We start from the raw sequence: 24441 nt of genomic DNA on the forward strand, positions 1-24441 counted from the left end.
CCAGATTCGTGGATTTGGGTGGGGGGCCTCTCCCTGCCTCCAACCTCATCCATCTAGTACCTTTCAGCCCCCTTAATTGCTGGGCTGAACAGACCCTTCCAGGCTGGAGCCCTCCAGGCCCAAATCCCCAACACAGAGAGTTTGATATTCCAAGGCCTTGCTTCCACAATTGTCCTGTTTTACAGTCTAGCTCCTCTTGGGATAAGAAGACATCTTGGACATGCTGAGTTATGCAGAGTATTGGCTTGAGGTCAGCTAGGACGCTGGATGGTAAGAGCTATGGAAGAGGTGGTATCTTTCTGAATAATGAGAGGGGCCTTGAAATTCCCAGGGGGAAGCTAGCAGTTGGAGGAGCCAGTCTGGGCTACAGGAGAGCAGAGAGGGGAGAGGCTACATTGCAGGCCCGGCTAGGGAGCATAAGGCATGACAACTGGACTGTGAGTTCATGAGAGATTTTGTGGGGGTGTGACATAGGCCCTCCTCTGTGTCCCTGATTATACCTTTCATGATGTGACATTGTATTCTTGAGTGCTTGCATTCCTTTAGGATTTCCCAGTGAGATGTGGAGTTCTAGGTTTGGGGTAAACTGGGGTCAAAACAGCTGGCAGGAGCTTGGGGAAGGAGAGGTGGGAGAGGCGACCCTGAGTGACACCCACTTTCCTTCCAAAAAATATGCTACATCATTGTACTGAGAGCTGGGAACCCAGGGATAATAGGATGCCCTGTGCCCCTCCTCAGGACAGCCCAGGTGGTGGTAGCAGCCACCTGCATCACCTGCATGAGGACTAGGGCCGGGGCTGGCAGGACTTGCCTGGTGGTGGCATTAAGCTGAAGCTGGGCCTTCCAAGCAGCCAGGGCAGGTCAGACTGCAGGCTGAGGTAAGTGCAGGTGAATAGTGTGATCCTGATGGCAGGTGTGGACCTGTGCAGGCCTTAGAGTGCTGGCAAGTGGCTGAGCCCACACCCTACGACATAGCAATTCCACTTTGCATCTGTCCTGGGGGGACACCTTCATATGTACACAAGGATGCTTCAGTTCAGTTCAGTTCAGTTGCTCAGTCGTGTCCAACTCTGTGACCACATGAACTGCAGCATGCCACACCTCCCTGTCCATCACCAACTCCCGGAATTCACTCAAACTCATGTCCATCGAGTCGGTGATGCCATCCAGCCATCTTATCCTCTGTCATCCCCTTCTCCTCCTGCCCCCAATCCCTCCCAGCATCAGAGTCTTTTCCAATGAGTCAACTCTTCACATGAGGGGGCCAAAGTACTCGAGTTTCAGCTTTAGCATCAGTCCTTCCAAAGAACACCCAGGACTGATCTCCTTTAGAATGGACTGGTTGGATCTCCTTGCAGTCCGAGGGGCTCTCAAGAGTCTTCTCCAACACCACAGTTCAAAAGCATCAATTCTTCAGCTCTCAGCTTTCTTCACAGTCCAACTCTCACATCCATACATGACCACTGGAAAAACCATAGCCTTGACTAGATGGACATTTGTTGACAAAGTAATGTCTCTGGTTTTGAACTGCAGGATAATTGTTTACAGTGGAAAGTTAGGACCCACCTAGGTGTCCACTGTTGGGGCAACAGTAAATAACCACGGCAGTGTCGTACATGGAATGTTATGTGTGCAGTGGTTACAAAGAACAAGCCAACAACATCCATGTCTGACTATCTTGACAGAAAGATTTCAAAGGTACCCCATTGCCTGCAAAAAGCACCCATATAGGATGATACCTTTTATGTAAAAAGTTAAAACCGCAGAGCAGCGTTATATATTTCCTCTGGGCATATGTGCACGGATGCAGAGAAAAGCCTTGGAGAGACCTGGACACAAGAGAGAGTGTGGATCATTCTGGAAACTGGGGCCCAGGGGAACTTCCATGCAGGCTGACGAGGCAGGCAGTGAAGATCTGGGAATCCCTTGATGAGTCCAAGTGAGAGAGTGACTCTGCCATCTTTGGATGGATTAGCTGGGGCAGCCTGGAGGGTAGATTGGATTTCAGAGGTCTGCTGCAGGGCTCCCTAAGCAAGGGATGATAAGGGAGGTATGACAAAGCTGACCGGGCTGATTTGAGGGTCTTTTAGAGAGAGACTCTCCAAGGCCAGGTGACTGACTGTATATGGGTGGGAGGGAGTTCTGACAGAGAGAGGGGTGTCGAGGTGACTCCTAGATCTGGAGCAAAGGATTAGAGAAGGATTAGACACCTCTATGTCGTTCAAGCCTCTGTCGAGGCAGCTCCCCCACTCTGCAGTGCTCACCTCCACACTCATGACCCACGTGGAGTGAGCTGCATTCTCTGAAGAAGACCCAGCTCCATATAGCCAGCAACCTAGGGCTCACACAGCCTCTTGCCTGCTCAAGTCCCACCCCTACTATACAGGACCCAGGGCTTGGGCATAGGCTGAGAGAGAGGGACCAGATGCCCTTGGGGGATGCCTGGGGCAGATGCCATCCCAAGGGTCAATGACATCCCACAAAGGTCCCAGACAGCCTCCGGGACCAAGAGGAGCTGGCCCTCGGAACAGGGGGCCAGAGAAGAGAGGTGGGGTAAGTTGGGGGCCCCGCCTACCGTTCCTCTCTCGAACTTGTTGGTGCGGTTCTCTGACTTGCCCAGGTACCGCTCCCCGGTGTCCCCGAGGTCCCCATAGATGGTGATGTAGACCTTGGCGTCCGTCCCCGCCCCGGGAACGTTTCCTGTGAAGATCTGCACCGAGTAGAGCACAACTGGGCGGGCAGTCGGACAGACACACAGACAAAGGGAAGAAAGGGATGGCATTGTTTAGTTTGGGGGAACTGGATTTGGAGGAGGAATTCAGCTCGTGGCCCAGGCCTGCAGGAGACCACAGTGTCCTTTTCGTCCGCTCCATTATGCATGCTCTGCTACAAGTCTGGCCAGATTCAGCAGTGGGAAGTTTGCCTCTAAGAGACCCAAGGGATGCAGACTTTTCCAGCATCCCTCAAAACATATACCCCACCCCCACCCTGGGAAACTGCCAGCCATGCATGTACACCGTGGTTACTAAATGCATCTGCCGTGACACACTGGCAAAATGTGGCTTACCACCGAAGGGTGACCAGCATCGATGCCAAATCCTTCTAAACAGTTTATAGGGGAAAATTAAGTATTTCTAAAAGAATAGGTTCCCCTCAGTGTCTCTTCTCTTATTTGCATTTACTCTTCAACCAACCTGCCCCAGTGCTCCAGGGAACCACCCCCCACCAAAACCACAATCACCGTCACCTACTCTTTTGTTTCCCACGGCCTTTGGAAAGGGCTCAAAAAAATACTTGGTGTAACAGTTATTACAGATTATTAAGGAAAATAAAACCAAACACTGTCTTGTTTTTGTTTTGCTTCTAAGCATTCATCAGGGAAGAATAAAGTAGTCACTCACTCAACCCCCCCACCTTGGGTGGGGGGAAGAAGCATCTGTTTCTACGATGGCTAAGCATTCTGTATCCCCTCTCCACAGTCCTTTGTGCCAGGAGCTTTGGAGTTCCAGGCCAAGGAAGAGGGGACTTAGCTGGATTATCCCCAAGGGGAAGGATGGAAGTTGTGGCTTTGAGGTGAAGGTGAAAATGACCCAACTGGGAAGAAGTTCAGTTTCCCCAGCCTGGGAGCAGGTATGTGTTCGAGAGTGCCTATGGTGGTAGGAACTCCCCACCTGCCCACAGGGACCCAGGAAGGAGACAGCTGCCAAGCCTGTCTGAAGCCTTGAAGCAAGGAGGCCTCCAGGGTGAAGACAGGGTCTTTTGACAAAGCTGGGCTCCTTGGAGAAGCCTTTCTGGCCACCCAGAGAAATGAAACCTGTGTGCTGGCTGACAGCCAGCAGCCACAGTCTCACCAAGCAGCAGAAGGCCACAAGTAAAGGTTGTCCCCACCCTGGACTGAAGGCCAGGTTCCTGCTGTGAGCCTCAGGATTTTTATAAGACCCTAGAAAGGGGGACGCCCCCTCCCTGCAGTGACTGAGATGGACACTCTTACCAGCCCATGCAAGTGGGCTCAGAACCACATGTAACTAAATGCTGGAGAGTGAGGTGGTGTGAGCTGCTCTGCCTGTGGGTATGGAACACACTCACACCCACAACATGGTTCCTATTATTATCCTCATTTTCCCTTGGATCTTGTATTCTTCCCTGCTCCCCTTCTGCCTCTCTCTGCTCCTTGAGCAGCTTTATAGGTTCCTAAACATCTGCCTTGCGTCAGATGCCCATGTCTTCCAGTTCTGTCCGCTTCCCACAGCTCTCACCCTGCACGCTCCAGGTGTGGACTTCGGTGAGTTCCCCAGGCTGTATCTCCAGCCCAGGTCCCTTCTGTGCTCTGAACCCACATCCCTGTGTCCACCACAAGCCACAAGCTCACATCCAGTCCTGAGCTCCGCCCCCTTTCCCATCCTCCCATCTCCATCACCCCACCCAGCAGTCTGCTGGCCATACCTCCTCGGCGCTCCAGGAGACCTGCTCCTAGAGGCTTGTCCCCTTTGAGAGTAGGATCCAGCACTGGGCACACTTGAACCCTGGCCTCCTGGCCCCCACCTTGCTCAGTTCAGTGCAGAATCCAGCCAGCATATCACATACACATTAATAACATCTTCTTTTGTCAACGTGACCCACACCTGACTGGCTGATATGACAAGAGGTAACACTAGGAATCTTGCCGGAGTTTGGACACAGCAGTCAACTGTCCCCACCCTCCTCACTTGTCTTCCCCATCCATTTCCTGGTTGTTCATTCAGACCTGCTCCACACCTGGGCTGGACCTTTTCAAAGGCGGCCCTTGTCCCAGAGTGGGGTGTGGTGTCCCCAGGGCTGTGATTTAAATGGCCTTCCTGCCCCTCACATCTCTCTCCAGTCCTTTTGGAAATTAGCAAAACCGACTCAGCTTCTGGGTACTGAGCAGCGTGGTCGTGCAGTCAGATCCGGCTATTTCCGGATCCTCCTCCCTCCCCATCCCACCAAGGCCACCCCGCTCTCTGTGAAAAGATGTTTCCCTAGAAACACCACCCAGCGCAGAGGGGTTCATAGCATATTGTTAACGCAGAACAGCCAAGGGTGCCGTGAGGACAGCTTTCCAGTGCATCCTCTGGGATCCAAGTAGAAAAGGAAATGATTCCCTCAGATTCAAAGTAAAACACATTCAGAGAAAGGGATGTGGGTAGGGAAAGACATGTCATCGAGGTAACACTTGTTTTTATCTCTAAGAAGGTGGCAATTCAGATGAAAAGAAATGTCACAGCTACAGCAGAGGCTTAGTTTAGGTTGAGGTCTGAGCCTGGACCAATACCACCCAGTAAGGGAAGGGAGAAGGGCATTCAGAGACCAGCCAGACAGGTAAGAAGATGTATGGAGAGAGTAACATGGAAACTTACATTAGCATATGTAAAACAGATAGCCCCTGGGAATTTGCTGTGTGACTCCGGGGAACTCAAACCGTAACAAACTATGTAACAGCCTAGAGGAGTGGGATGGGGAGGGAGGTGGGAGGGAGCTTCAGGAAGGAGGGGACATGTGGATGCCTATGGCTGGTTCCTGTTGCTATTTGGCAGAGAACAACAAAATTCTGTAAAACGATTATCCTTCAATTAATAAAATAAATAAGGAAAAGAAAATAGTGGTTCCAAAGCAAAGGAATGAGAGCAAGAAGTGTGTGCTCAGGCTGGTGCAAATTCTGCAGAAAAGAGCCTCATCAATGAGGAAAAGGTGACTGGTACACACAGAAAAGAAACCCATGGCCTTGGACACGGAAGCTGCACCCAGCCCCCTGAGAACAAACACCAGAGTTACAGTTCTGTTCAAAGCCAAGAAGCTATCTGATTCACACTCGGTAGGGACAGCTGGATCCAGCAAGAGCAGAGAGGACCAAGTCCCGCGGATTAGTAGCCAGATTAACTAAGCAAAGGGAGAGAAGAAGGACCAGTTGAGTCCAGCCACAGGAGAGCACATACATGGATGTCTGATCACACTGTCAGACCAGGGGAGGATTTGAGCGCGAGACTCAGGGTGAGGGCGCTGCAACTTTGAACAGCCGTGCCACTTATTAGCTGAGTGAACTCTGGCAGGTTGTGTAACCTCTGTGAGCCTCAGTTGCCCTCTCTGAGGAGTGAAGGTAATTACAGACTCTGCCTCCGAGGTGCCCCCTCACAAGGCAAGCGTCCAACAAGGGACACTTCGTTCTGCTGATGGTGATGAGGGCCATCGCCCCACACTTACTGTCCAGAGGCTCCTCCACTTCCTTGTAGACTTGCCTTAAAGACCCATCTCTCATGTATTTCTCGGTGAAGATGTCATAAGGGACCAGTTCTCGAATGGTCTTCTTGTCATCCTCTGAAGTGGCAAGCCACCGATCACAAGGGAAAGTCAAGGTCTCTGTACCCTGGGGTGAGGAGAAAGGAGGAAACTGAGCCCTTCATGTGGAAACTGCCAACTTCAGTCATTCATCACCCTTGTCAGCACTCACGGGGACCAAGGCCGGGGATGATGGAGCCCCACTGATAATGCAAAAGCCCCAGGGGAGGCCCCCAGCCCTGCCCCAATGCCAGCAGATCCAGTCTTACTTAAAGCACCTCCAAACCATGGCAGGGGGAGGCTCTGGAAGGTGGAATTCCCCAAGTCACTTGAAAATGGATACCCGAACCCCATCCCAGAGACTAAGACTCAGCTGGCAGTGAGGGGAGAGTCTCCATTTTAAACTGCTCCCAGGTCACTCATACCACAGCCATGACTGACAGTTGCCTCCTAGGTTTAGACTTCTGTGGTTTCAGGAATGTTTTCCAAGTTGTGTGGGTGTCTGTCTCTCTCTGAATTGACCTTGAGTTGCAGGAAGGACACACTTGGTCACTCACTAGTAGCATGGCTTTGGGGGTGAGGAGCAGAGACACAGCTGCCCAGACCCTTCTTCTTGAAGGTTTTAAAAGATTGTGCCTTGGGCCTGCTTTAGCTCCTGCACTTGGCGTGAACTGGCTGAATCTTCCTTAGATGATTTTATCTCAACTTAAAAAGGCTGCAGTTTCTTATAAGAAATTGGACTTGAATCTCTTCTGAAAAGGGACAAAAGAAACAGTAGGATGGACCAGTTAGAAACTCACATCTTTATCTGGGAGGAGCCTGCGGATGTCCACGTGGGAGCAGTGCCAACCAGGATTCATGCCCGTATTATCATGGCCAATCCGAATTTTTTCAATGATTTCTCCCACATCTTCTAACTTGGGGAAGGAGAAAATACACCAAATGTTGGCTGAACGGTCCAGGAAAGTACAACCTCAGCAAAACCCTGCCTCCCGAGGGCATCTACCTTAGAAACCCTTTGAACTTCCAAGGGTCACTTTCTCCCAGTTAGACCCTCCTATTTGGTCAAACCAGCCCCTGCTTTCCTTTCCTTACACGTGCTGTGCTCACACCTCCCTTCCTCTCCCCAGCTTAACATAAGCCTAGAGTCCAGAACTCAGTTCAATCAAGCTTTGGGAGGCTGTGCCCCCTTTTCATGGTGGAGCCCAGCCCCCAGTCTTCTGTTATTAACAGAGGCTTGAGAGCTGAAGATGAGTTCTGGTTCTGCCCAAGCCCTGTCTTGCTAGTCTGACCTTCTCCTTGGCCCCTCAGGGCTGCTTCCATCTCCAGCCCCTAATCTTCTGTGTCAATCAAATTCCAGTTCCTCAAGCCTGACATTTTCTTGCCACAGGGCCTTTGTATCAGCCCTCCCTGCCCCTTCCCTTTCTTCTTCTTTACCTAAACCAGTGTTTGCCCAATGTCATCATTCAGGTCTCAACTCAAGGATCATTTACTCAGGGAAAGCCCCTGATCACCTTGGTGGTTTAGTCACTAGGTCATGTCTGACTCTTGTGACCCCACGGACTGTAGCCCGCCTCCTCTATCCATGGGATTCTCCAGGCAAGAATACTGGAGTGGGTTGCCATTTCCTTTTCCAGGGGATCTTCCAGACCCAGGAATTGAACTCGGGTCTCCTGCACTTCAGGCAGATTCTTTCCCAACTGAGCTATAAGGACCTGATCACCTTAAAAAATTCAAATCTCTTCATGATAGGGTCTGACAGCATCCTATCACTCTCTCTCTCACACACACACACATACACCAGCACTTCTCACAGTCAGCACTTTGCATTTACTCGTGTGAAACCTTCTCTTCCATCACTGATTGTTATAAGGGCAGGCACCACGTCTGTTTTGCTCATCACAGCATCCTCAAAACGCAGAACAGAGCCCTTGACCTCGGTACTCAATACCTAATGGCAGAAGAGATGAAAGACTGCTTCCTCATCTGCAAAATGAGTGTCACAAAGTCACACCTCAGCCGCCAAGGTGTGCAAGAAAGTCCCCTTGAATGAAAGAGCGATACGTGCAGACATGGAGAGTCCCTGAAATTCAGGAGGTGCCGTCTCTCATCTCTCCTGCCTGGACCCTATGGGCACACAGTGCCGGAAAGGGACTCAGCCAGGAGTGACTGACTCCCAGATCCTTTCCTTGGAGCCTTTGAAAGAAGAAGCAAGGTGGTCAGACACAAGGCAAGGCATCCACACAGTTGGCACCTGCCTCCTTGGCTCTCTCCGTCAGGCTGCCCTCCATCAGGCCCTACTCCAAGGCCTCTGAGAGCCTCGTGGGCCCCTCCCAGTTCTCGTGTGTCATGTTCTTCCCTGAAATGGAGCTGTAGGTGTCAGTTCACACCCTGCCTCATCCCTATGGGGATCTGGGCAGTCACAGGTGGAAACAGACAACGAAGTTGGGGTAAAGGGAAAAGAGGGCAAGGAAACAAAGTAATACCCAGACGCCCTGGCTCATGGTTGGTCCACAGAACTCATGTCTTCAGCATTGACAGGTCAAGGTTAAGGGTGTGCAGACTTGAGCTTCCCGGCAGCCCCTCTGCAGAGCTTTCTGCCTGGCCTGCTCCATCAAGGACTCAGTGCTACAAGGAGATGGCACGTCAACCCCAGGGTAGAGGAAGACTCCTGATGAGTGAATGGCATCTGAATGAGTGACTGAGCCATTCACCAAAGGTGGAGCCTCTATAAGCCTAGACAGATGTGACCTGGGAATGAACTGGAAGAGCTCCCGGCCCTGCACACCCTCCACACACACATACCCATGACAGCCGTGGCCCAGCCTATCAGCACGGCCTGAGGAATGTCCCCCTGCTCCCACTCACCCCCATCCTTCCCAGCTATAGCCCCACAAGCTGCATGATCTAGACAAGTCGCTTGACCTTCTAGGCCTTAACTGCCTCATCTATGAAATGGGGAGATTGCTCAGCCAAAGGCAGGGGGCATGGGCAGGGCAACCCTTCAAGGTCACTTCTGGGTCTCAGATCACAGATGTGTTTCGTTTTGTCAACAATTCTCTCCTTCCAAGTGACCACTAGGGCACCACTTTGCTGGAGACGCCTTGAGTTAACAAACTCCCTACCAGCCAGCTCAACCACACTTCATCAGAGACGTGGTGTCCCCTGCGAGCTCCTGGACTTTCTGAATCATTACACAGAGACCAGTGAATGCACGGGGCCTCACCCTTTCACAACAGGAGAAACAGGAAGCTCCGGGCAAGATCGTGACTTACAGGATCTGCACTCAAGGACACTGAGCTGCCAGGCAGCTGGCAAAGGGGACAGTGACACCATCTGACTCTTGGAATGGTGATGAGGACTAAATGAGGTGATACATCCCAAGTGCCAAGAACAAGGCTGGCACATGGGGAGTGCCCAGTAAGTATTAGCTATTGTTCTTTTCCCAGCAGATCTGTGTGTCTGGGGACGAGGCCACAGAGAGAGTGGGCTTGCTCGTGAGTCAGAGGCTCGTGAGCAGAGCCAGAATCCAGGGTTATGAGCTCACTCACAGTCCAGCATTCCCCCTCTTATCCGAAGATCAGTGGGAAAAGAGAAACAGAGACAGGGACACAAAGCAAGCTCATTTGTGTCTAAGCCCTCACACTCCCCCCAATACCCAGGTAGATTTGGAAAGAAAAAAAAAATGCAACAAATTACTGGCAAATTATAGCTGCCTTTTAGGCAGACTTCATTGATGAAACTTCCCGGAAGCCAAGGTGTAGCCACACTCAGGCCTCTGACAGTACCGGCTGGGATGACGCACGCACCAGGACATCTCGTGGGTGAGGTGCTGCTCCGTCTGGGTAGATGAATCACCCTTGAATTCTTTCTTGTTAAAAAACCTCCACCAAGGTGGCAACCTTCCCACAAGCGCTGACTGCTCCCGGAGAAGGTGGGGAGGGGAAAGGGAGCTCCCCGGGGCAGACACGACCCGAGGAAGCAAGATGGGGCTCTGTGCTTTGTCTCCCACCAGAAAATAAGCGGCACATCTCCCAAGCTCCCTACTACCTGGAGAGCCCAAGCCCCCGCCCCTTGTCCTTCAGAGTCACCCCCTTTAAAGCCTGTTCCATGGATCCTATAGCCAAGTTACGTCACTCTCCTATCCCCTCTTGTCAAACCTCAAGCCACATGCTATGTTTTCTTCCATCTCTGGCCCTCGGCCATGATGTTCCCCTTGCTAGGAAGGCCTTCCCTCCTTGGTTCCTCATATGCCCACTTTCAGGTCCACCTCAAAGCCACCACTTCCAGGGAGCCCTCTCTGGTCTCTGAACACCTACAGCACACTCAGCCAGCCCCCCCATTTGCCCTTATGGGCTAGCGGATGGCAGGGGCTAAGGGCACATATTCTGAGCCAATCCTCCAGGCGTTGAATCCTACCTCCACTATGCCGTGGCTGTGTGATTTCATGGAAGCTACTAAACTCTCTGTGCCTTGGTTTTTCCATACTTAAGTGCAGAGTTGCTCTGAGGGCTAAGTGACCCGATGACAGGGCCTTCTTGCCCCCAAGAGCAGCTATGATGATGATCCCCAGACTCTCTCCTTAGCCTCGTGTGAGATCTGGGGTTCCCCAGTTGGACTGCAAGCCCCTTGCAGGCACAGTCTGGGTCCTCTCCTTCCCTTGTCCCTCCCACCCCGCCTGGCACAGAGTGGAGCACACAAGGAGGCACGGGATGGGTGTACAGAATACCCAGGTGTGGATGCGGTGACATACACCCGCAATAAGCATCGAACAGCAAAACTCTCAGGCCGGAGCCCAGGGGGAACTGAGGAATACATGGGATGCCCTTTTGTATCAGCCATAGCTTGACAGATAAGCAGGAGACAATAATGTGATGAGGAAGTCTGGGAGCCAGCTCTCTCCACGGCTCTACTGTTGGTAGCACTGGAGATGGCCCCAGTGGAATAATGCCTCTCGTTTCCTTAAACACTCATTGTCACCTTTGACTCAGACACTGGTCCTGGAGAGGGACGGTCACTGTCCTCCTGGCTCCTCAGATGCACTGAGGCTCAGAGAGATTGGATGAACCTCATGCAATGAGGTTCCAGTGAGAATGATGGTTCCAGTGAGAACCATCTCCCTCACTCACAACAGCCCATCAGATGAAAGGCACATGTCAGACTCTGGACAAAGGCTCCTTCTTGCCTTCTGGTCCAGCCCGCACCCCTGTCCTGACTCCGCTGGCAGCCTGCCTGACGCCGGTACCTCCATTATGAAGCGGGAGGCGGACTTCCTCTCGAAGAACAGCTTCTGCTCCCTCTTGTTGGTGCACAGGTACTTCTGCTGGGTGCACACAGCATCACAGCCATAGATGACGATGAAGATGTTGGCGTCTGTCCCAGCGGCAAAGACATCACTGGTGTAGAGGGTGATCTCGTAAGGGACAACTGGGGCGGGGACAGAGGGCAAAGTCAGAGGGGAGGTGAAAATAGGAAACGAATGCAGGCAGGTCAAGCTCTTCTTCAGCACCACCGCTCTGGATCTGTCCCTTCACTGGGAGCTGCTACCCAGGGGCCTGAACCTTCATGTGGTTGCCTAGCAACCCAGGGTGGAGGGAGGTATGCCGACATGCCTTGTGCCCATCGAAAACCCCTGTCACCTCAGACTAGGGTCTCCATGCCTCTCCCATCACCAAGCTAGTACAACAGACTGGGTGAAAGCACAGGCTCTATCTAGCCTGACTGTGTGACCTGTGCAAGTCACCTAGGAGCCTTGGTTTCCTCATTTGTTACAGCGTCCTCAATGCAGTCCTTGGCTGCAGACATCCTATACACAGGAGCATTATGTTTCAGGGGACAACCACCAATCAGATCGGCCAGTCTACAGTGGTGAGAGTCCTTTCTCTTCTCTTCTCACCCCTTCTACTACTCACTCACTGGCTCCACACTGCCCTGCCCCTCCCCGGCAATACAGACTTTCAGATGCTGATAGAGGAAGCGATGTGTCAAAAATGCACCTAATTGTTCCACTTTCTCCTTTTCTTTAGCTGGTAAAGGAATTACATTTAGCTTCTTTTCAAGTTCTTTTTTTCCCCCAATCAAGATAAAATCTTATAACAGTGGTTTCTTTGGTGTGTTAATGACTGGAGTGAGGACTGATTAAGGAGTTGATAATGACCCTTCACTGTTAGACTTTGCAGAAGGAAATGGCAACCCAGTCCAGTACTTTTGCCCGGGAAATCCCACGGACAGAGGAGACTGGCAGGCTACAGTCCATGGGGTTGCAAAGAGTCGGACACGACTGAGCAGCAACAACAACAACAAATGTTAGACCTTATCTTTTCTCCTTTTTGAGTCTTACAACCACCCTACACTATTATCTCTATTTTGCAGACAAGGAAACTGAACTCCAGAGAAGTCAGGCTCTTTGCCTGATGTCATCAGCTAGTTTGGAGTAGAAATAGATCCCGTATTTCCTTTCCGTGGGTCTAGAGCTCTGTCCACAGCCAGCACAGGGCCCGGGGAATTCCCAAGGTGGGCCTGGCCAAGGGTCAACCCTGGATGAGACACTGGGAATTGGTGGGTGGATGAGGAGGTCTAGGAGGAGGCCCAGGCTTGCCCCGCAGGATTCCTACATGGTGTGTACCGCCTCGTCTGAAGCTCCGCGTGGAAAAGGTCCCTGACGATGGTGCCATCATCTTCATTCTTGGCCAACCAGCGGCCACAGGGGAACGTCATGCACTTTCCAAGGGATGGGGCGTCCACCTCTACCCAGTCTACAAACCAGCCTGGAGCCTTGCCTGGAGGGAAGGAGACACAGAACCCCTCAAGGACCTCTACACAGATGGCTTTCTGTGCACAACTTCAGGACTCCAAGCAGCCTTCCCTAGTCAAAGGCTGGTGCCTATGGCTCCACCGTGGACTCATCATCCCTTCTGCTTACAGCAGTGTGGACTGATTCCTGTGTACCCTACCGGATCCTACTCTGGGCTGCTGTCAGCGAAATGAGCAGGAGGGAAGGGATATGGAGAAGAGATGACAGGAGGCAGAGTCTGAGGCGAGGAAAGCAAAGAACAGTCCAGGGTGGAAGGTATTCCAAAAAGAGAACCCAGATGCCAGGGAGAGCCTGTGTTAACAAGGGCTCCATACTTTCATCCAGTGGCAGGGCGACATGCTGGGCTCCCTGGCCTCAGTTTATGATTCATGAAGGGAAGGGAAACCAGTGAAGGACCTATGCTCCTCCCTGGGAAAATGAGTGCTCAGGTTTAAAGAAGGAAATGGAAGCCAGGCAGAGACCTTGTCCCTCAGTCCCAGAGGCAAGGAGAAAGGCCTCCTTCCTCAGGCTCACGAGATATGGTTTGAAGACCAAAAAAAAAAAAATGAGTCCTGCTTTACTGAGAGAGAAAAAACTTGGGCACAGTATTAGGGAGTCCTGGGAACAACTGGCTCCATCCGTGGTTCTAAGTGGAACCCCCAGACCAACAGCCTCAGCATCACCTGTGAGATATAAAATCTCTTGGGTCCCATCCCAGACCTACTGAATCAAAGACTGGCTGCACACTGAAATTTCTGGCTGTGGGGTTTGGGGAGAAAGCTTTCAAACTCACTGGTGTCTGGGCCCTACCCTGATCAATTAGACCAGAATCTCTGTGTGCTGCCATGAAGGGACTGAGGAAGCTGTCATTATGGAAAGCAGATGACATCCAAGCCTATCCTAGATTCTTTCCTAGTCACCCATGGGGACCTGCCCATGGTCCTCACGTTCTCAGCCAGGAACAGAAGGGAGGGAAGCCAGACCTGTGTTGTCATGACCGATTCTGACTTTCCACAGATCTCCCAGGTCCAGGGTCTCTACTGTGAAGATTTCGATGCTATCCCTCTCAAACTTGTCACTGTTGGTCTTGGAGGATTTCAGGAGAGTCATTCCTGCAACCAAATGACCCCAACATGACTGGCTAGGCCTGAGGCCTTCAAACCTAGTCTGATTACCCCTCTTAGTCTCTCCTCCTAATGAGCAAATTTCTGAACTTCTATCAAATTTAGACTATACAGTTACTATCTGTGGGGCATTTTTGATATTTTGAATGTGTGTGTGTGTATGTCCTTGTATGGAGCTTTGCAATAACTCTTTGACATACATATTTTTATTTCCTGCTTTGCTAAAGAAAAGGAGACACACCCACAAATTAAGGGCCTTATCCAAGATCACCCGGGAAAAAGTGGTGGGGCCCTAAGCACACCCCTCAGGTTTCTCCACGTGGGGAGGGAGCCACTCTTGCATGTTCCCTGGGGTGAGGAAACAGGGGCTCCCCTGCAGAATGGGGCATGTGGCAATTCTCTGGAGACTCTTCTCTGGATGACAGAAGCAGGATTGGATTCCAGCACCCCTCACCAGCCACCTTACATACATGCTCTGTCCTAGGGCTCTGAATGTGGTGTTGATCTGAAATTTAAGGTTGTCCCAGGGTCATCACCATCCCCTCCTGCCTCATTCTTCAAGTCTCCTTATCCCTGTAAGTCCTGCCTCATGTAGGAAGTCTTTTGATAATCATAGACTTACTGCAGATGATTTAAGTGCAGAGTCAGACAGACCTTGGTTATTGTCTGGGTGGCCTTGGGCAAATTACTTAATTCTCTGAGATCTGGCTTCCTCAAATGTCAAAAGGGGTGGCTTTGGTGCCTTCCCCATAGAGGAGTTGTGACTATTTAATAAAATGATGACTGTTGAGTGTTGAAGAATGTGCCAAACACATACAAATCCCTTGGCAAATAAAAGCACTCTGTTAGGCCCCCTCAATTTCATTGACTATGGTTCAGTAACTATTGCAATGACATACATTTGTAAGTTTCAAGCTGATTCACTCATTACATTTGCATTATTTAACCTATTAAATGATAATATTAATAATAAATGCTTTATTGTCATTTTGTCTCAAATATTTTACACATTCAATTTCATTAAATCCACAACTCTATGAGATATCTACTAGTTTAATCTCCACTTTACAAAAGTGTGTGTGTGTGCTCAGTCATATTAACTCTTTGTGACCCCATGGACTGTACCCCACCAGGCTCCTTTGTCCATGAAATTTTCCAGGCAGGAATTCTGTGTTGGGTTGCGGTTTCCTATTCCAGGAACTCTTCCCAACCCAGGGATCAAGCCCTTGTCTCTTATGCCTCCCACATTGACAGGCAGATTGTTTACCAACTGCGCTATCAAAATATGCTACAAATGGGGGAAACTAAAGCAAAGAGAGGTGAAGCCCCTTTCCCAAGGTCACACAGCTAGTAAGTGGTATGAAGGGTGAAGTCGCTCGGTCACGTCCGACTCTTTAAGTGGTATAGGAGAAATTTAAACCAATTAGTCACACTCGAGTACACAAGACTGATTTAGAACATGAGCATCTCAAAGTCGGTGATTGCAAAGTCAGGTTTCCTCCCTTCATTCTTCAGCAATGCTTAGAATAGAGCTTTAGGAGTAATGAGAAAACATGCGATGACTACGTCTGTGAGGAACTGGTTCCTCTCTGAACTCAGAGTGGCTGGACAGGTGGCCCGAGTGGACAGCTGATTCCAGCGCATATGCCACCTTCTGCAATGGCCTTGACAGAGGCTCCAGAATGACTCCAAGATTCCCTGAGCCTCTCATATCAAGAGTACCATGGAACCCACTGGCTGAATCTTACTGGAGGTTGGGAAGAGCCACCATTCCCCAGGTCGTTACTGAGATAGAGTTACAGCTACCTCTGTGTTTAGAATAGAAGGGAAAGGCTGGCAAAAGACACAGGGCAGAGACCTCTCACTGTGTGGACTGAGGAGCTCCTTCACTATAGTTTTGAAAGGGCCCCACAGTGATGCCTCAAAGAAGGGCGCAGAAAATTGTTAAACAAAACAAAATAAACACCTTTCAGGAAGGCTAGACAGAGACTTGGGCGCTATCACCTGGGGAGAGGATGCTGAGGGGAAGATGATTCTCACAGCTTCCAAACACTTGTAGGGTGTAGAGGCAGCAACGAGGGCCAAGAGAGGACTTAGAAGGATTTAAAAAGAATTTTAAAAGAACATTTAAAAGAACAAGGAATTGCCTTTCTCTCTTGAGGTCAGTCACATGTAATCTTTCAAGAGTCAGAGGCACGCAAATGCACAAAATAGGGACAGGAAAACCTCTCCAATAAATGGTGCCGGGAAAATGGATGTCTACAGGTAAAATAATTCATTTGGACCCTTCTCTCACATCATACACAAAAATCAGCTCAAAATGAATTACAAATTTAAATGTAAGACCTGAAACTATAAAATGCCTAGAAAAAAAAAGTGTAAGGAAAACACCTGATACACTGGTCTTGGTAATGAGTTCATGAATATGACACCCAAAACACAGGCAACAAAAACCAAAATTAACACGTGGGATTACGTTAAACTAAAAGCACAGCAAAAGAAACTGAATTCTGTAGAATGGGAAACATATTTCCAAATAGTTTACCTATAAGGGGTTAATCATCAACATATATAAAGAAATATACAACTCAATAATAAAGAAAATCTAATAACCCAATTAAAAGTGGGCTAAAGACTTAGCAGACTTTTCTCCAGAGAAGACATAAAAATGGCCAATAATATATGAAAAAAGTATTCATTGTCACTAATTATGAGGGAAATGTAAACCAAAACTACAGTGAGATACCATCTCATACCTGTCAGGAGGTTACTATCAAAAAAACAAAAGACAACAAGTGTTGGTGAGGATGTAGAGAAATTGGAATCCTTACACACAGTGGGTGTAAGTCCAAAATGATGTAGTTGCTCTGGAAAAGGGTATGAACGTTCCTCAAAAAGTTGAAAATATAACTACCATAAGAACCTGCCATCTCACTTCTGGGTATATATCCAAAAGAATGAAATCAGGTCCTTGAAAAGATAGTAGCATGCCTATGTTTGCTGCAGCACTATTCACAATAGCTAAGACATGGGATAAAAATCCTAACTGTCCATTGACAGATGAATGGATAAAGAAGATACGGTATATACATACAAGTAATGGAATATTACTCAGCCTTGTAAATGGAGATTCTTCGATATGCAACAATGTGGATGGTTCTTGAGGATATTATGCTAAGTGAGATAAGCCAGGCACAGAAAGACTAATACAGCGTGACTCCACTGCAATGAGATATCAAGGTCAAATTCATAAAATCAAAGACTGGATTGGTGGTTACCAGGAGCAAGGCGTAGGAGGAAATAGGGAGTTATTTGGACAGGGAGGCCTGGTGTGCTGCGATTCATGGGGTCGCAAAGAGTCGGACATGACTGAGCGACTGAACTGAACTGAACTGAATCATCAGGCATAAAGTTTCACTTTAGTAAGATGAACCACCTCTAGAGACCTGTTGTACACCGTGAACCAACAGTCAACAATAATGTTTGCACGTTTAAAATTTGGTAGGAAAGCAGATTGCATGTTAAGTGTTCTTCCCACAATACAATAAAACAGTAATGAAAATTTCTTAAATGACTTCTTAAAACAGAAAGTGAGAGACATGACCAGGATATCTCTGGAAAGTTCCACTGTCTCTTCCAGTCTCCCTCGAGAGGAACACGGGTGAATGCGGCCTTGCATTGCTCTCTTACCAGTGTCATCTTGAGTGCCAAAGAGTGTGATGAAGACATTGGCATCGGTGCCAGCATTCTTCTTGTCCCCAGTCTTTATGGTCACTGAAAATGTGGTAGATTTATCTGCCAGGAGAAGAGTGTGGAGAAGTGAGTGGTAGATTGCACGTCCCGTGAAGGGAGGAGGGAGATAGCATATTGAGCACATTTCTCTGCTTAGGTTGACTGTTTCTAGGAGTCACTTTCCTTGCCGTATGTGTTGTTCTGTAGTTGCCTTTAGTCTGGAAACTTCCAGAAGGCAGAGATGAGACTCCCCACCCCTACTTCCAGCTCACACAGGAAACCCTCAATCAGTAAAGTTGTAGGATGCTTAAGGAAGACTTGGAGTGACTGTGGGGTTCAAAGAGTCATCAGCCAGGAACCCTGGTTTGACTCCTCCAGGTTGGGAAGTTTTAAGGATGCGAGTTTCAAGGAAGGGAGCACAAGCATCCTAGCAGTCTTGAAAGTTCATAATTCCCCTTGACAAAAATATTCGTATTGGGAGTCTATAATGAGCCGGGAGGGGAGGACGCAAGACTAAGTCAAAGGAAAGGAAAGTCGCTCAGTCGTGTCTGACTCTTTGCAACCCCATGGACTGCAGCCTACCAGGCTCCTCTGTCCATGGGATTTTCCAGGCAAGAGTACTGGAGTAGATTGCCATTTCCTTCTCCAGGGGATCTTCCCGACTCAGGGATCGAACCCAGGTTCCCCACATTGTAGACAAATGCTTTACCGTCTGAGCCACCAGGGAAGTCTAAGTCAAAACCAGCTGTAACTATTCTGTTCTATTCCATTCCATTCCTGATAATAACTCCATGCTAAGCCATGCACTTTACAGCCAGCTATATGCTAGACATGTGAGAACACGCCCCTGTCACCTTTCCATTCTTGCCATGGAAGAGTGAGAGGGCAGCTCAGATAGATTCCCAGAGAAGGAAGTGCCTGGAGTCCACAGTGGAGAGGAAGATGGAGACCTAGTTGGGGAAAGACAGAGGGGAGGGGTGCTGGAGGGAAGAAATCAGCTCTACTTTAGGAAACCTTTCTGCTCCAGGGCCAGGTTGTCGAGAGGGGTGCTGTCACCACCTCCCCCGCCCTCCTCCGCACTTGGTGGCAGCACATAAGATTCGTCCACTGGCAACAGCTCCCTGGACAGCTGGCCATCGTCCTCCTCCACGGCCAGCCAGCGTTGGCACGGGAAGTAGTACCTGTGCGGGAGGGGAATAGGGAAAGTTTGGGAATGTCTCTTTGAGAAGGTCTCATGAAAGAGCAGTCATGGCTGAGACAGAAGAGGCCCTCATGGGGCCCAAATGCTCCCCTGTCTGCCCCCACCCCCCAGCACTGCCCTCCCATCTTACCTAGGATTCACCCCACTAGTTGCTTGCCTGGTGGTGGTTTAGCCGCTAAGTCGTGTCCGACTCTTGTGACCCCATGGACTGTAGCCTGCCTGGCTCCTCTGTCTATGGGTTTTCCCAGGCAAGAATGCCGGAGTGGGTTGCCATTTCCTACTAGAGGGTATCTTCCCAACCCAGGGATCAAACTCAGCTCTCCTGCTTTGCAGACAGATTCTTTACCAACTGAACTACAAAGGAATCCAGTTTGCCTGGAAGTCAATGCTTGCCTGGAGTAGATGACAAACATGGGATGTGGTTTCCATACACCACATGGAAAAAGGCTGTGTTAACAGTGCTTGGAATCAGGGTCACATAGGAGGAATCTACAGAAAGAGGAGTTTCTGGGGATTGTTCTGGCCTTTTCTAGAATCAATCTATTAGCCAGAGCTACTTTGGCAGAGAATACTGCACACAGGAGGTGCTTCATACCTAAAGGATTGTAATGGAATGACCCACTTAAGCTTCTGAAAGATTCAAAGAATATGACCTTTAAGGAGCTGGCACAGCAGACAGCGGACACCATCCAGGGAAGGGAGGTCCAAGTTAAACTCCTCAGTGGAGAGGCTGAACCCAGTGCAAGGGAGGAGCTGGGATGGAAGGGAAGGCAGGACGAGGGCTGGGAGAAGCAGCAGAGAGTGGGGACTAAGGACTCGCCTCTAGAGCCAGACTGGGTTTGAATCCTGGCTCTGCCACCTACAGTCCCATGAGACTGAACAAGTTTCTTTACAACTCTCTCTGTGAGAGTTGCCAGATTTAGCCTGCAGAATCACAGGACTCCCAGTTAAATTGGAATTTTAGATGAGCAAGGAATAATATTTGGGACACACTTATACTAAAATATTATTCTTTTGCTAATCTGACTTTCAAATTTAAGTGGCCATTCTACATTTTATCTGGCAACCCTCTATAGAATGAGGATAATGCTGCCTATTGCAAAGGCAGTGGTGAGAATTACACGAGTTAAACATTTTTAAGTGCTTAAATTGCCTGGCTGTTGGCACATTCTTGGTTAAAAATTCACTAATACTTTGATAGTAATGATGATGACGGTGGTGATGGTGATACTTCCTTTCTTTGTCTTCAGCCCAAGCCTGGGATTTCTGGAGGCCGTGGGATGGACAGTTCACCAATGGGCCCCTGGGCTCGCAGAACAACTCAGAGGGTTTGAGGACAGACCATCTCTAAGTTGGGGCTGCTGCACCCCATCCCTACCACTGTCCAGGTGCATAAGATGCATTCAGAGACGGATCAAAGTCTGGAGAGGCTGGGAACAGTGTAGGCTGGGGGTCTCATCCCTTTCTGAGCCTCACACCCTCCCACAGGCCTTACTGCCTCCCATCAGCGTGTGAGAGGAGCAGGGCCAGAGGCGTGGAGGTGCAACTGTGCTTCGAAAGTGAAAGTGAAAGTCACTCAGTCAATACAGCTCTTTGCAACCCCATGGACTAAACAGTCGATGGAATTCTCCAGGCCAGAATACTGGAGTGGGTAGCCATTCTTTTCTCCAGGGGATCTTCCCAACCCAGGGATCAAACCCAGATCTCCCCATTGCAGGCAGATTCTTCACCAGCTGAGCCACCAGGGAAGCCCAAGAATACTGGAATGGATAGCCTATCCCTTCTCCAGCGGATCTTCCCCACTCAGGAATCGAACGGGGGGTCTCCTGCATTGCAGGCGGATTCTTTACCAACTGAGCTATCAGGGAAGCCCTCCCATAGCTATGCATCAAGGGATACGGATTTAAAGGGTGGGAGAAGCTCAGCCTTGATAGAGACAAACTAGATTGCTTTGAAATTAGTGTTTAAGTGAACAATGCATATTGTTTCACTTTCAGCCTTTTAAATGTATGAATGGAAAAGTTAAATTTTTCTTCAACCAAATAATTTATGAATAATAGGCTTTAGTTCTAAATTATGGCCAATTAAAGGAGAGAGACAGAAATAAAGAACAGAGTGGGGTTGGGCCGCGGAGGAGTAATGAGAGGGTGGGAGGCTGGAGGAGGACAGAGACAGAAGGAGACAGAGGCATAAGGAGCTGGAGAGACTTATACTAGGAGACAGAACAGTCAGCAAGACAGAAAGGGGCGGGCGCAAGCCCTCCCACACCCGCGAAGAGCGCATGCGCAAGGCATCAGCGCCTGTCTTCTGGGCGCATCACCCCTGCTGTCTTTGAGGGGAAGTTAGAGGTGCTCAGCACGCCCACTGCAGCAGCATCGCGGCCCGAGCCTCCGGATCCCGCTCCCTGGGGGCAGAACCGGAGCCAGAGGTCGGACGGGCCTGAGTGCCGGCCATTTAGCCTCCACCCCCAATGATGTCAACAAGCACCCACAGGAGGTCTAGCGGAGGACTGGACCTCTGGGCCAGTGTCCTCCCCTTCCTCCCACAGGAGGAATAAATCCTGCTCCAGGGGGCCTGGGGAGGGCACTAGGTGGCTGTTTTTCAGGAGCGAAGGAGAAGAGAGGCGTGCAGGTGTTGTGGCCGGGTGCCCACCACTCCAGCCAGGGCAATGGAAGGAATAGGCAGAGCTGGGGTCAACAGGAGGTTTAAACTGAGTGTGGAAGCAAAGCTCGGGGCCCCTAAAAGGTTGAGTTTCACTTGAAAGTAAAACTGGAATGAGAGGATTGCACACTGAAACCTGTAAAATGTATTTGATGCATGGCCTTTCCCATTGTGTGCGTAAAGGCTGAAGCTCATCAGATATGCCCACTGGTGTTACCGGAAGAGCGCAGTGACAGCAGAGTGGGTCTGGGGCTCAGGGACTCTGGGTTTGCGCCTCTGGTCTTCCCCTAACATGCTGCATGGCCCCTGCACCCCAAGTTTCATCACATTAAGGCTGGGTGAAATCATCTGTCAGGTCTTTTCTGTCTCAACATTCTGTGAACCTCACACCACCCCCCTGCCCCAAATCCTGGAGGAGTAAGGGGTTTTGGAGACTATCTTCCTGTTAGGTGAAACTTACGGAGGAAAAGAATTCAAACTTTTTGATCAACCCTCGCTGGAAAGCCCACCCAACATATTTGCCACTTGTAATGGAATTCAAGAATAACATCTGTCTTTCACAATTCAGGGTCTTATGAGATCAATCAGAACAGGAATCTATGTCTTAGGGCTCAAACCAGAGGTGGAAAAAGGCTATCTGATCGAATGTGGACAGAGCTCAGAACACTAAATACATTCCTAACTTCTGTGGCATTTGCTTTCTTCCTCTCTGAAGTTGAGTGATTTGATTTTATTGCAGATCTATATTAAAAAATAGCTAAAGTATTAGAGGAGGAAGGAAGATGAGGCAAACCTCATTTAGTCAACAAGGAAGGGGGCGAGGAAGCAGCAGAGAGAAGGACTTAACAAAGACGCCCTGATTCAAGACAACACACTCCCAAATGTCTGCCCATTTCTGTTATATATTCAGAAACGAAAACATCAGAGATTCATAGCTTTAGAGGTGAGGAGGACTTTGAAGTTTTTACTAATGTACTAAGTGTTTACTAATGTACTTGGAATCTCTGGGCTGTAAGGAGTCTTTAGGACCCAGTGCACAATTGGTCACATCTCCTCCCACTGTAAGGAAGAGCATGGAAACACACTGAGGAAAAGCCTCCACCAGCCTGGATGTCTGAGAGATCACAGTGATTCTCAACATATATGCCCCTGATCCCTTCCCCCCGTGACATGTGTTATGAGCAAGAACTAAGCTCCCATTGTGTGAGGCCACTGACATTTTAGGGCCACTTGTTATCTAGCAGAACTTAGCCTATTCTGACTGATACAACTTGGGATACCACATGGACGTGATTGTCAAATAAATGGTCGCTGAAGTGATGAGAAAGGAAGAGGTTGCCCAGGAGCATGTATCTAAAGTGTCTCTGCCAGAAGTCAGGCAAACTGAACACCCCACGAGCTCAGAGTCTCCTCACCCCTTGTTGTCCACAGTCCCTGGCATACATGGGCACCACAGGAATCAATGGAATCGAAAGGCATGGGGCCCTCTTCAGGTGAAACGTTCTGAATTCCTCCTTCAGAATTCCTGCCACAACTCCTAGGTTTCTTAATCAGCCACTATTCTTTTCTTGAAGATGCATTTTCTCTTTTCCATCAGCCCCCTTAGAATGTGGTGCCTGACGTCACCCCAAGGCTCAGGAAGTGTCTGAGCAGAGCCCGTGAGAGGAGAGGTCTGGCTCTCCTCGTTCCAAGTGTGATGGGACTGTCAAAGTGAACATCAACCTGACACTTTTAAAATGTTTTTTTCCAGAGAGGCCAGTGGTGGAGCCTCCCAGGCTAGAGTCCCCAGACAAACTGTCTCAACTTCACAGTTTGCTCCCTGCCCAAGGGACTAGCGGCCTCCTTATATGAGAGGATGTGAGTCTGTGGGTAGAGCCCCGGTCAACCCATGGGAGACCTCAGACCCCAGGACAATGCACTCAGAGCCATTCACAGCTGCAAACCACCATTAAAAAGACTTTCCACATCATTCGATCACAGCTTGAGACTCCTCTAAAAGACCTCAAGCATTCTCTATTTGGAAAATAATTATTCTTTTTTTCCTGCAATTGAGTTGCAGATCAATAAATCTTTGGCCTCCACTTCCCCCAGTCCCCTCCTCCTGGGGTTTCGAGCTCAGACTCAGCTGCCCTCCAGAGCAATGGTCTCAGAGGCCAGAAGGGCTCCAAGGGGTCCTGCTGACACTCCGCTGAATCCGTCCAGCTCTGCACATCAGACCCCTGGGGCCACTGTGGCTCTGTCTGGGTGACCTCACGGCGGCGGCAGGGGCTCTGGGCATCAAACCCTCTCTTGAGCCTGTCTGCTCAGAAAGCATCTCCCAAGGGGGCCTGACAGCAGCTGACATCTCCCTGCTCCTTCCCCCCAGCTCCCATGTTCAGCTTCAGCAGGGTGCCCATGGAATGCCACCAGCCAGGAGCCTGGATGTGTTCTCAGTGTGGCTTTTGAGCCCCTTCACCCTGTCTTGCCGCCCTCTCCAGTGTTCTTCTCCTGTTTCCTATCCTCCATGATCCTCATGCCGAAGAAAAACACAGTGACCCACTGCATCCCGTATGTGCCCCCTGGCTCTCCACCTCTGTGCCACCTGAATCACATTTTCCAACCACTTTTAATGTCCTCTCTTTCAAGCACTCAAACATCCA

General features: G+C 49.8%; 1 protein-coding gene across 2 annotated transcripts in view; it reads right to left on the bottom strand.

Annotated features, from left to right (window-relative positions):
- Positions 1-24441, bottom strand: part of LOXHD1 (lipoxygenase homology PLAT domains 1) — a 197177-nt gene that overhangs the window by 58892 nt on the left and 113844 nt on the right. For both annotated transcript variants that reach the window (XM_069568464.1, XM_069568462.1), the window contains exons 22-29: positions 18955-19121; positions 17899-18003; positions 14068-14196; positions 12906-13070; positions 11537-11718; positions 7092-7208; positions 6217-6379; positions 2576-2730 (exon numbers count right to left, since the gene is read on the bottom strand). In XM_069568464.1, coding sequence (XP_069424565.1) covers positions 2576-2730; positions 6217-6379; positions 7092-7208; positions 11537-11718; positions 12906-13070; positions 14068-14196; positions 17899-18003; positions 18955-19121 — 1183 coding nt within the window. The remainder of the gene's footprint in view (positions 1-2575; positions 2731-6216; positions 6380-7091; positions 7209-11536; positions 11719-12905; positions 13071-14067; positions 14197-17898; positions 18004-18954; positions 19122-24441) is intronic.

Source organism: Ovis canadensis, chromosome 23 (genome assembly GCF_042477335.2).
Source record: "Ovis canadensis isolate MfBH-ARS-UI-01 breed Bighorn chromosome 23, ARS-UI_OviCan_v2, whole genome shotgun sequence".
NCBI classification, from domain to species: Eukaryota; Metazoa; Chordata; class Mammalia; order Artiodactyla; family Bovidae; genus Ovis; species Ovis canadensis.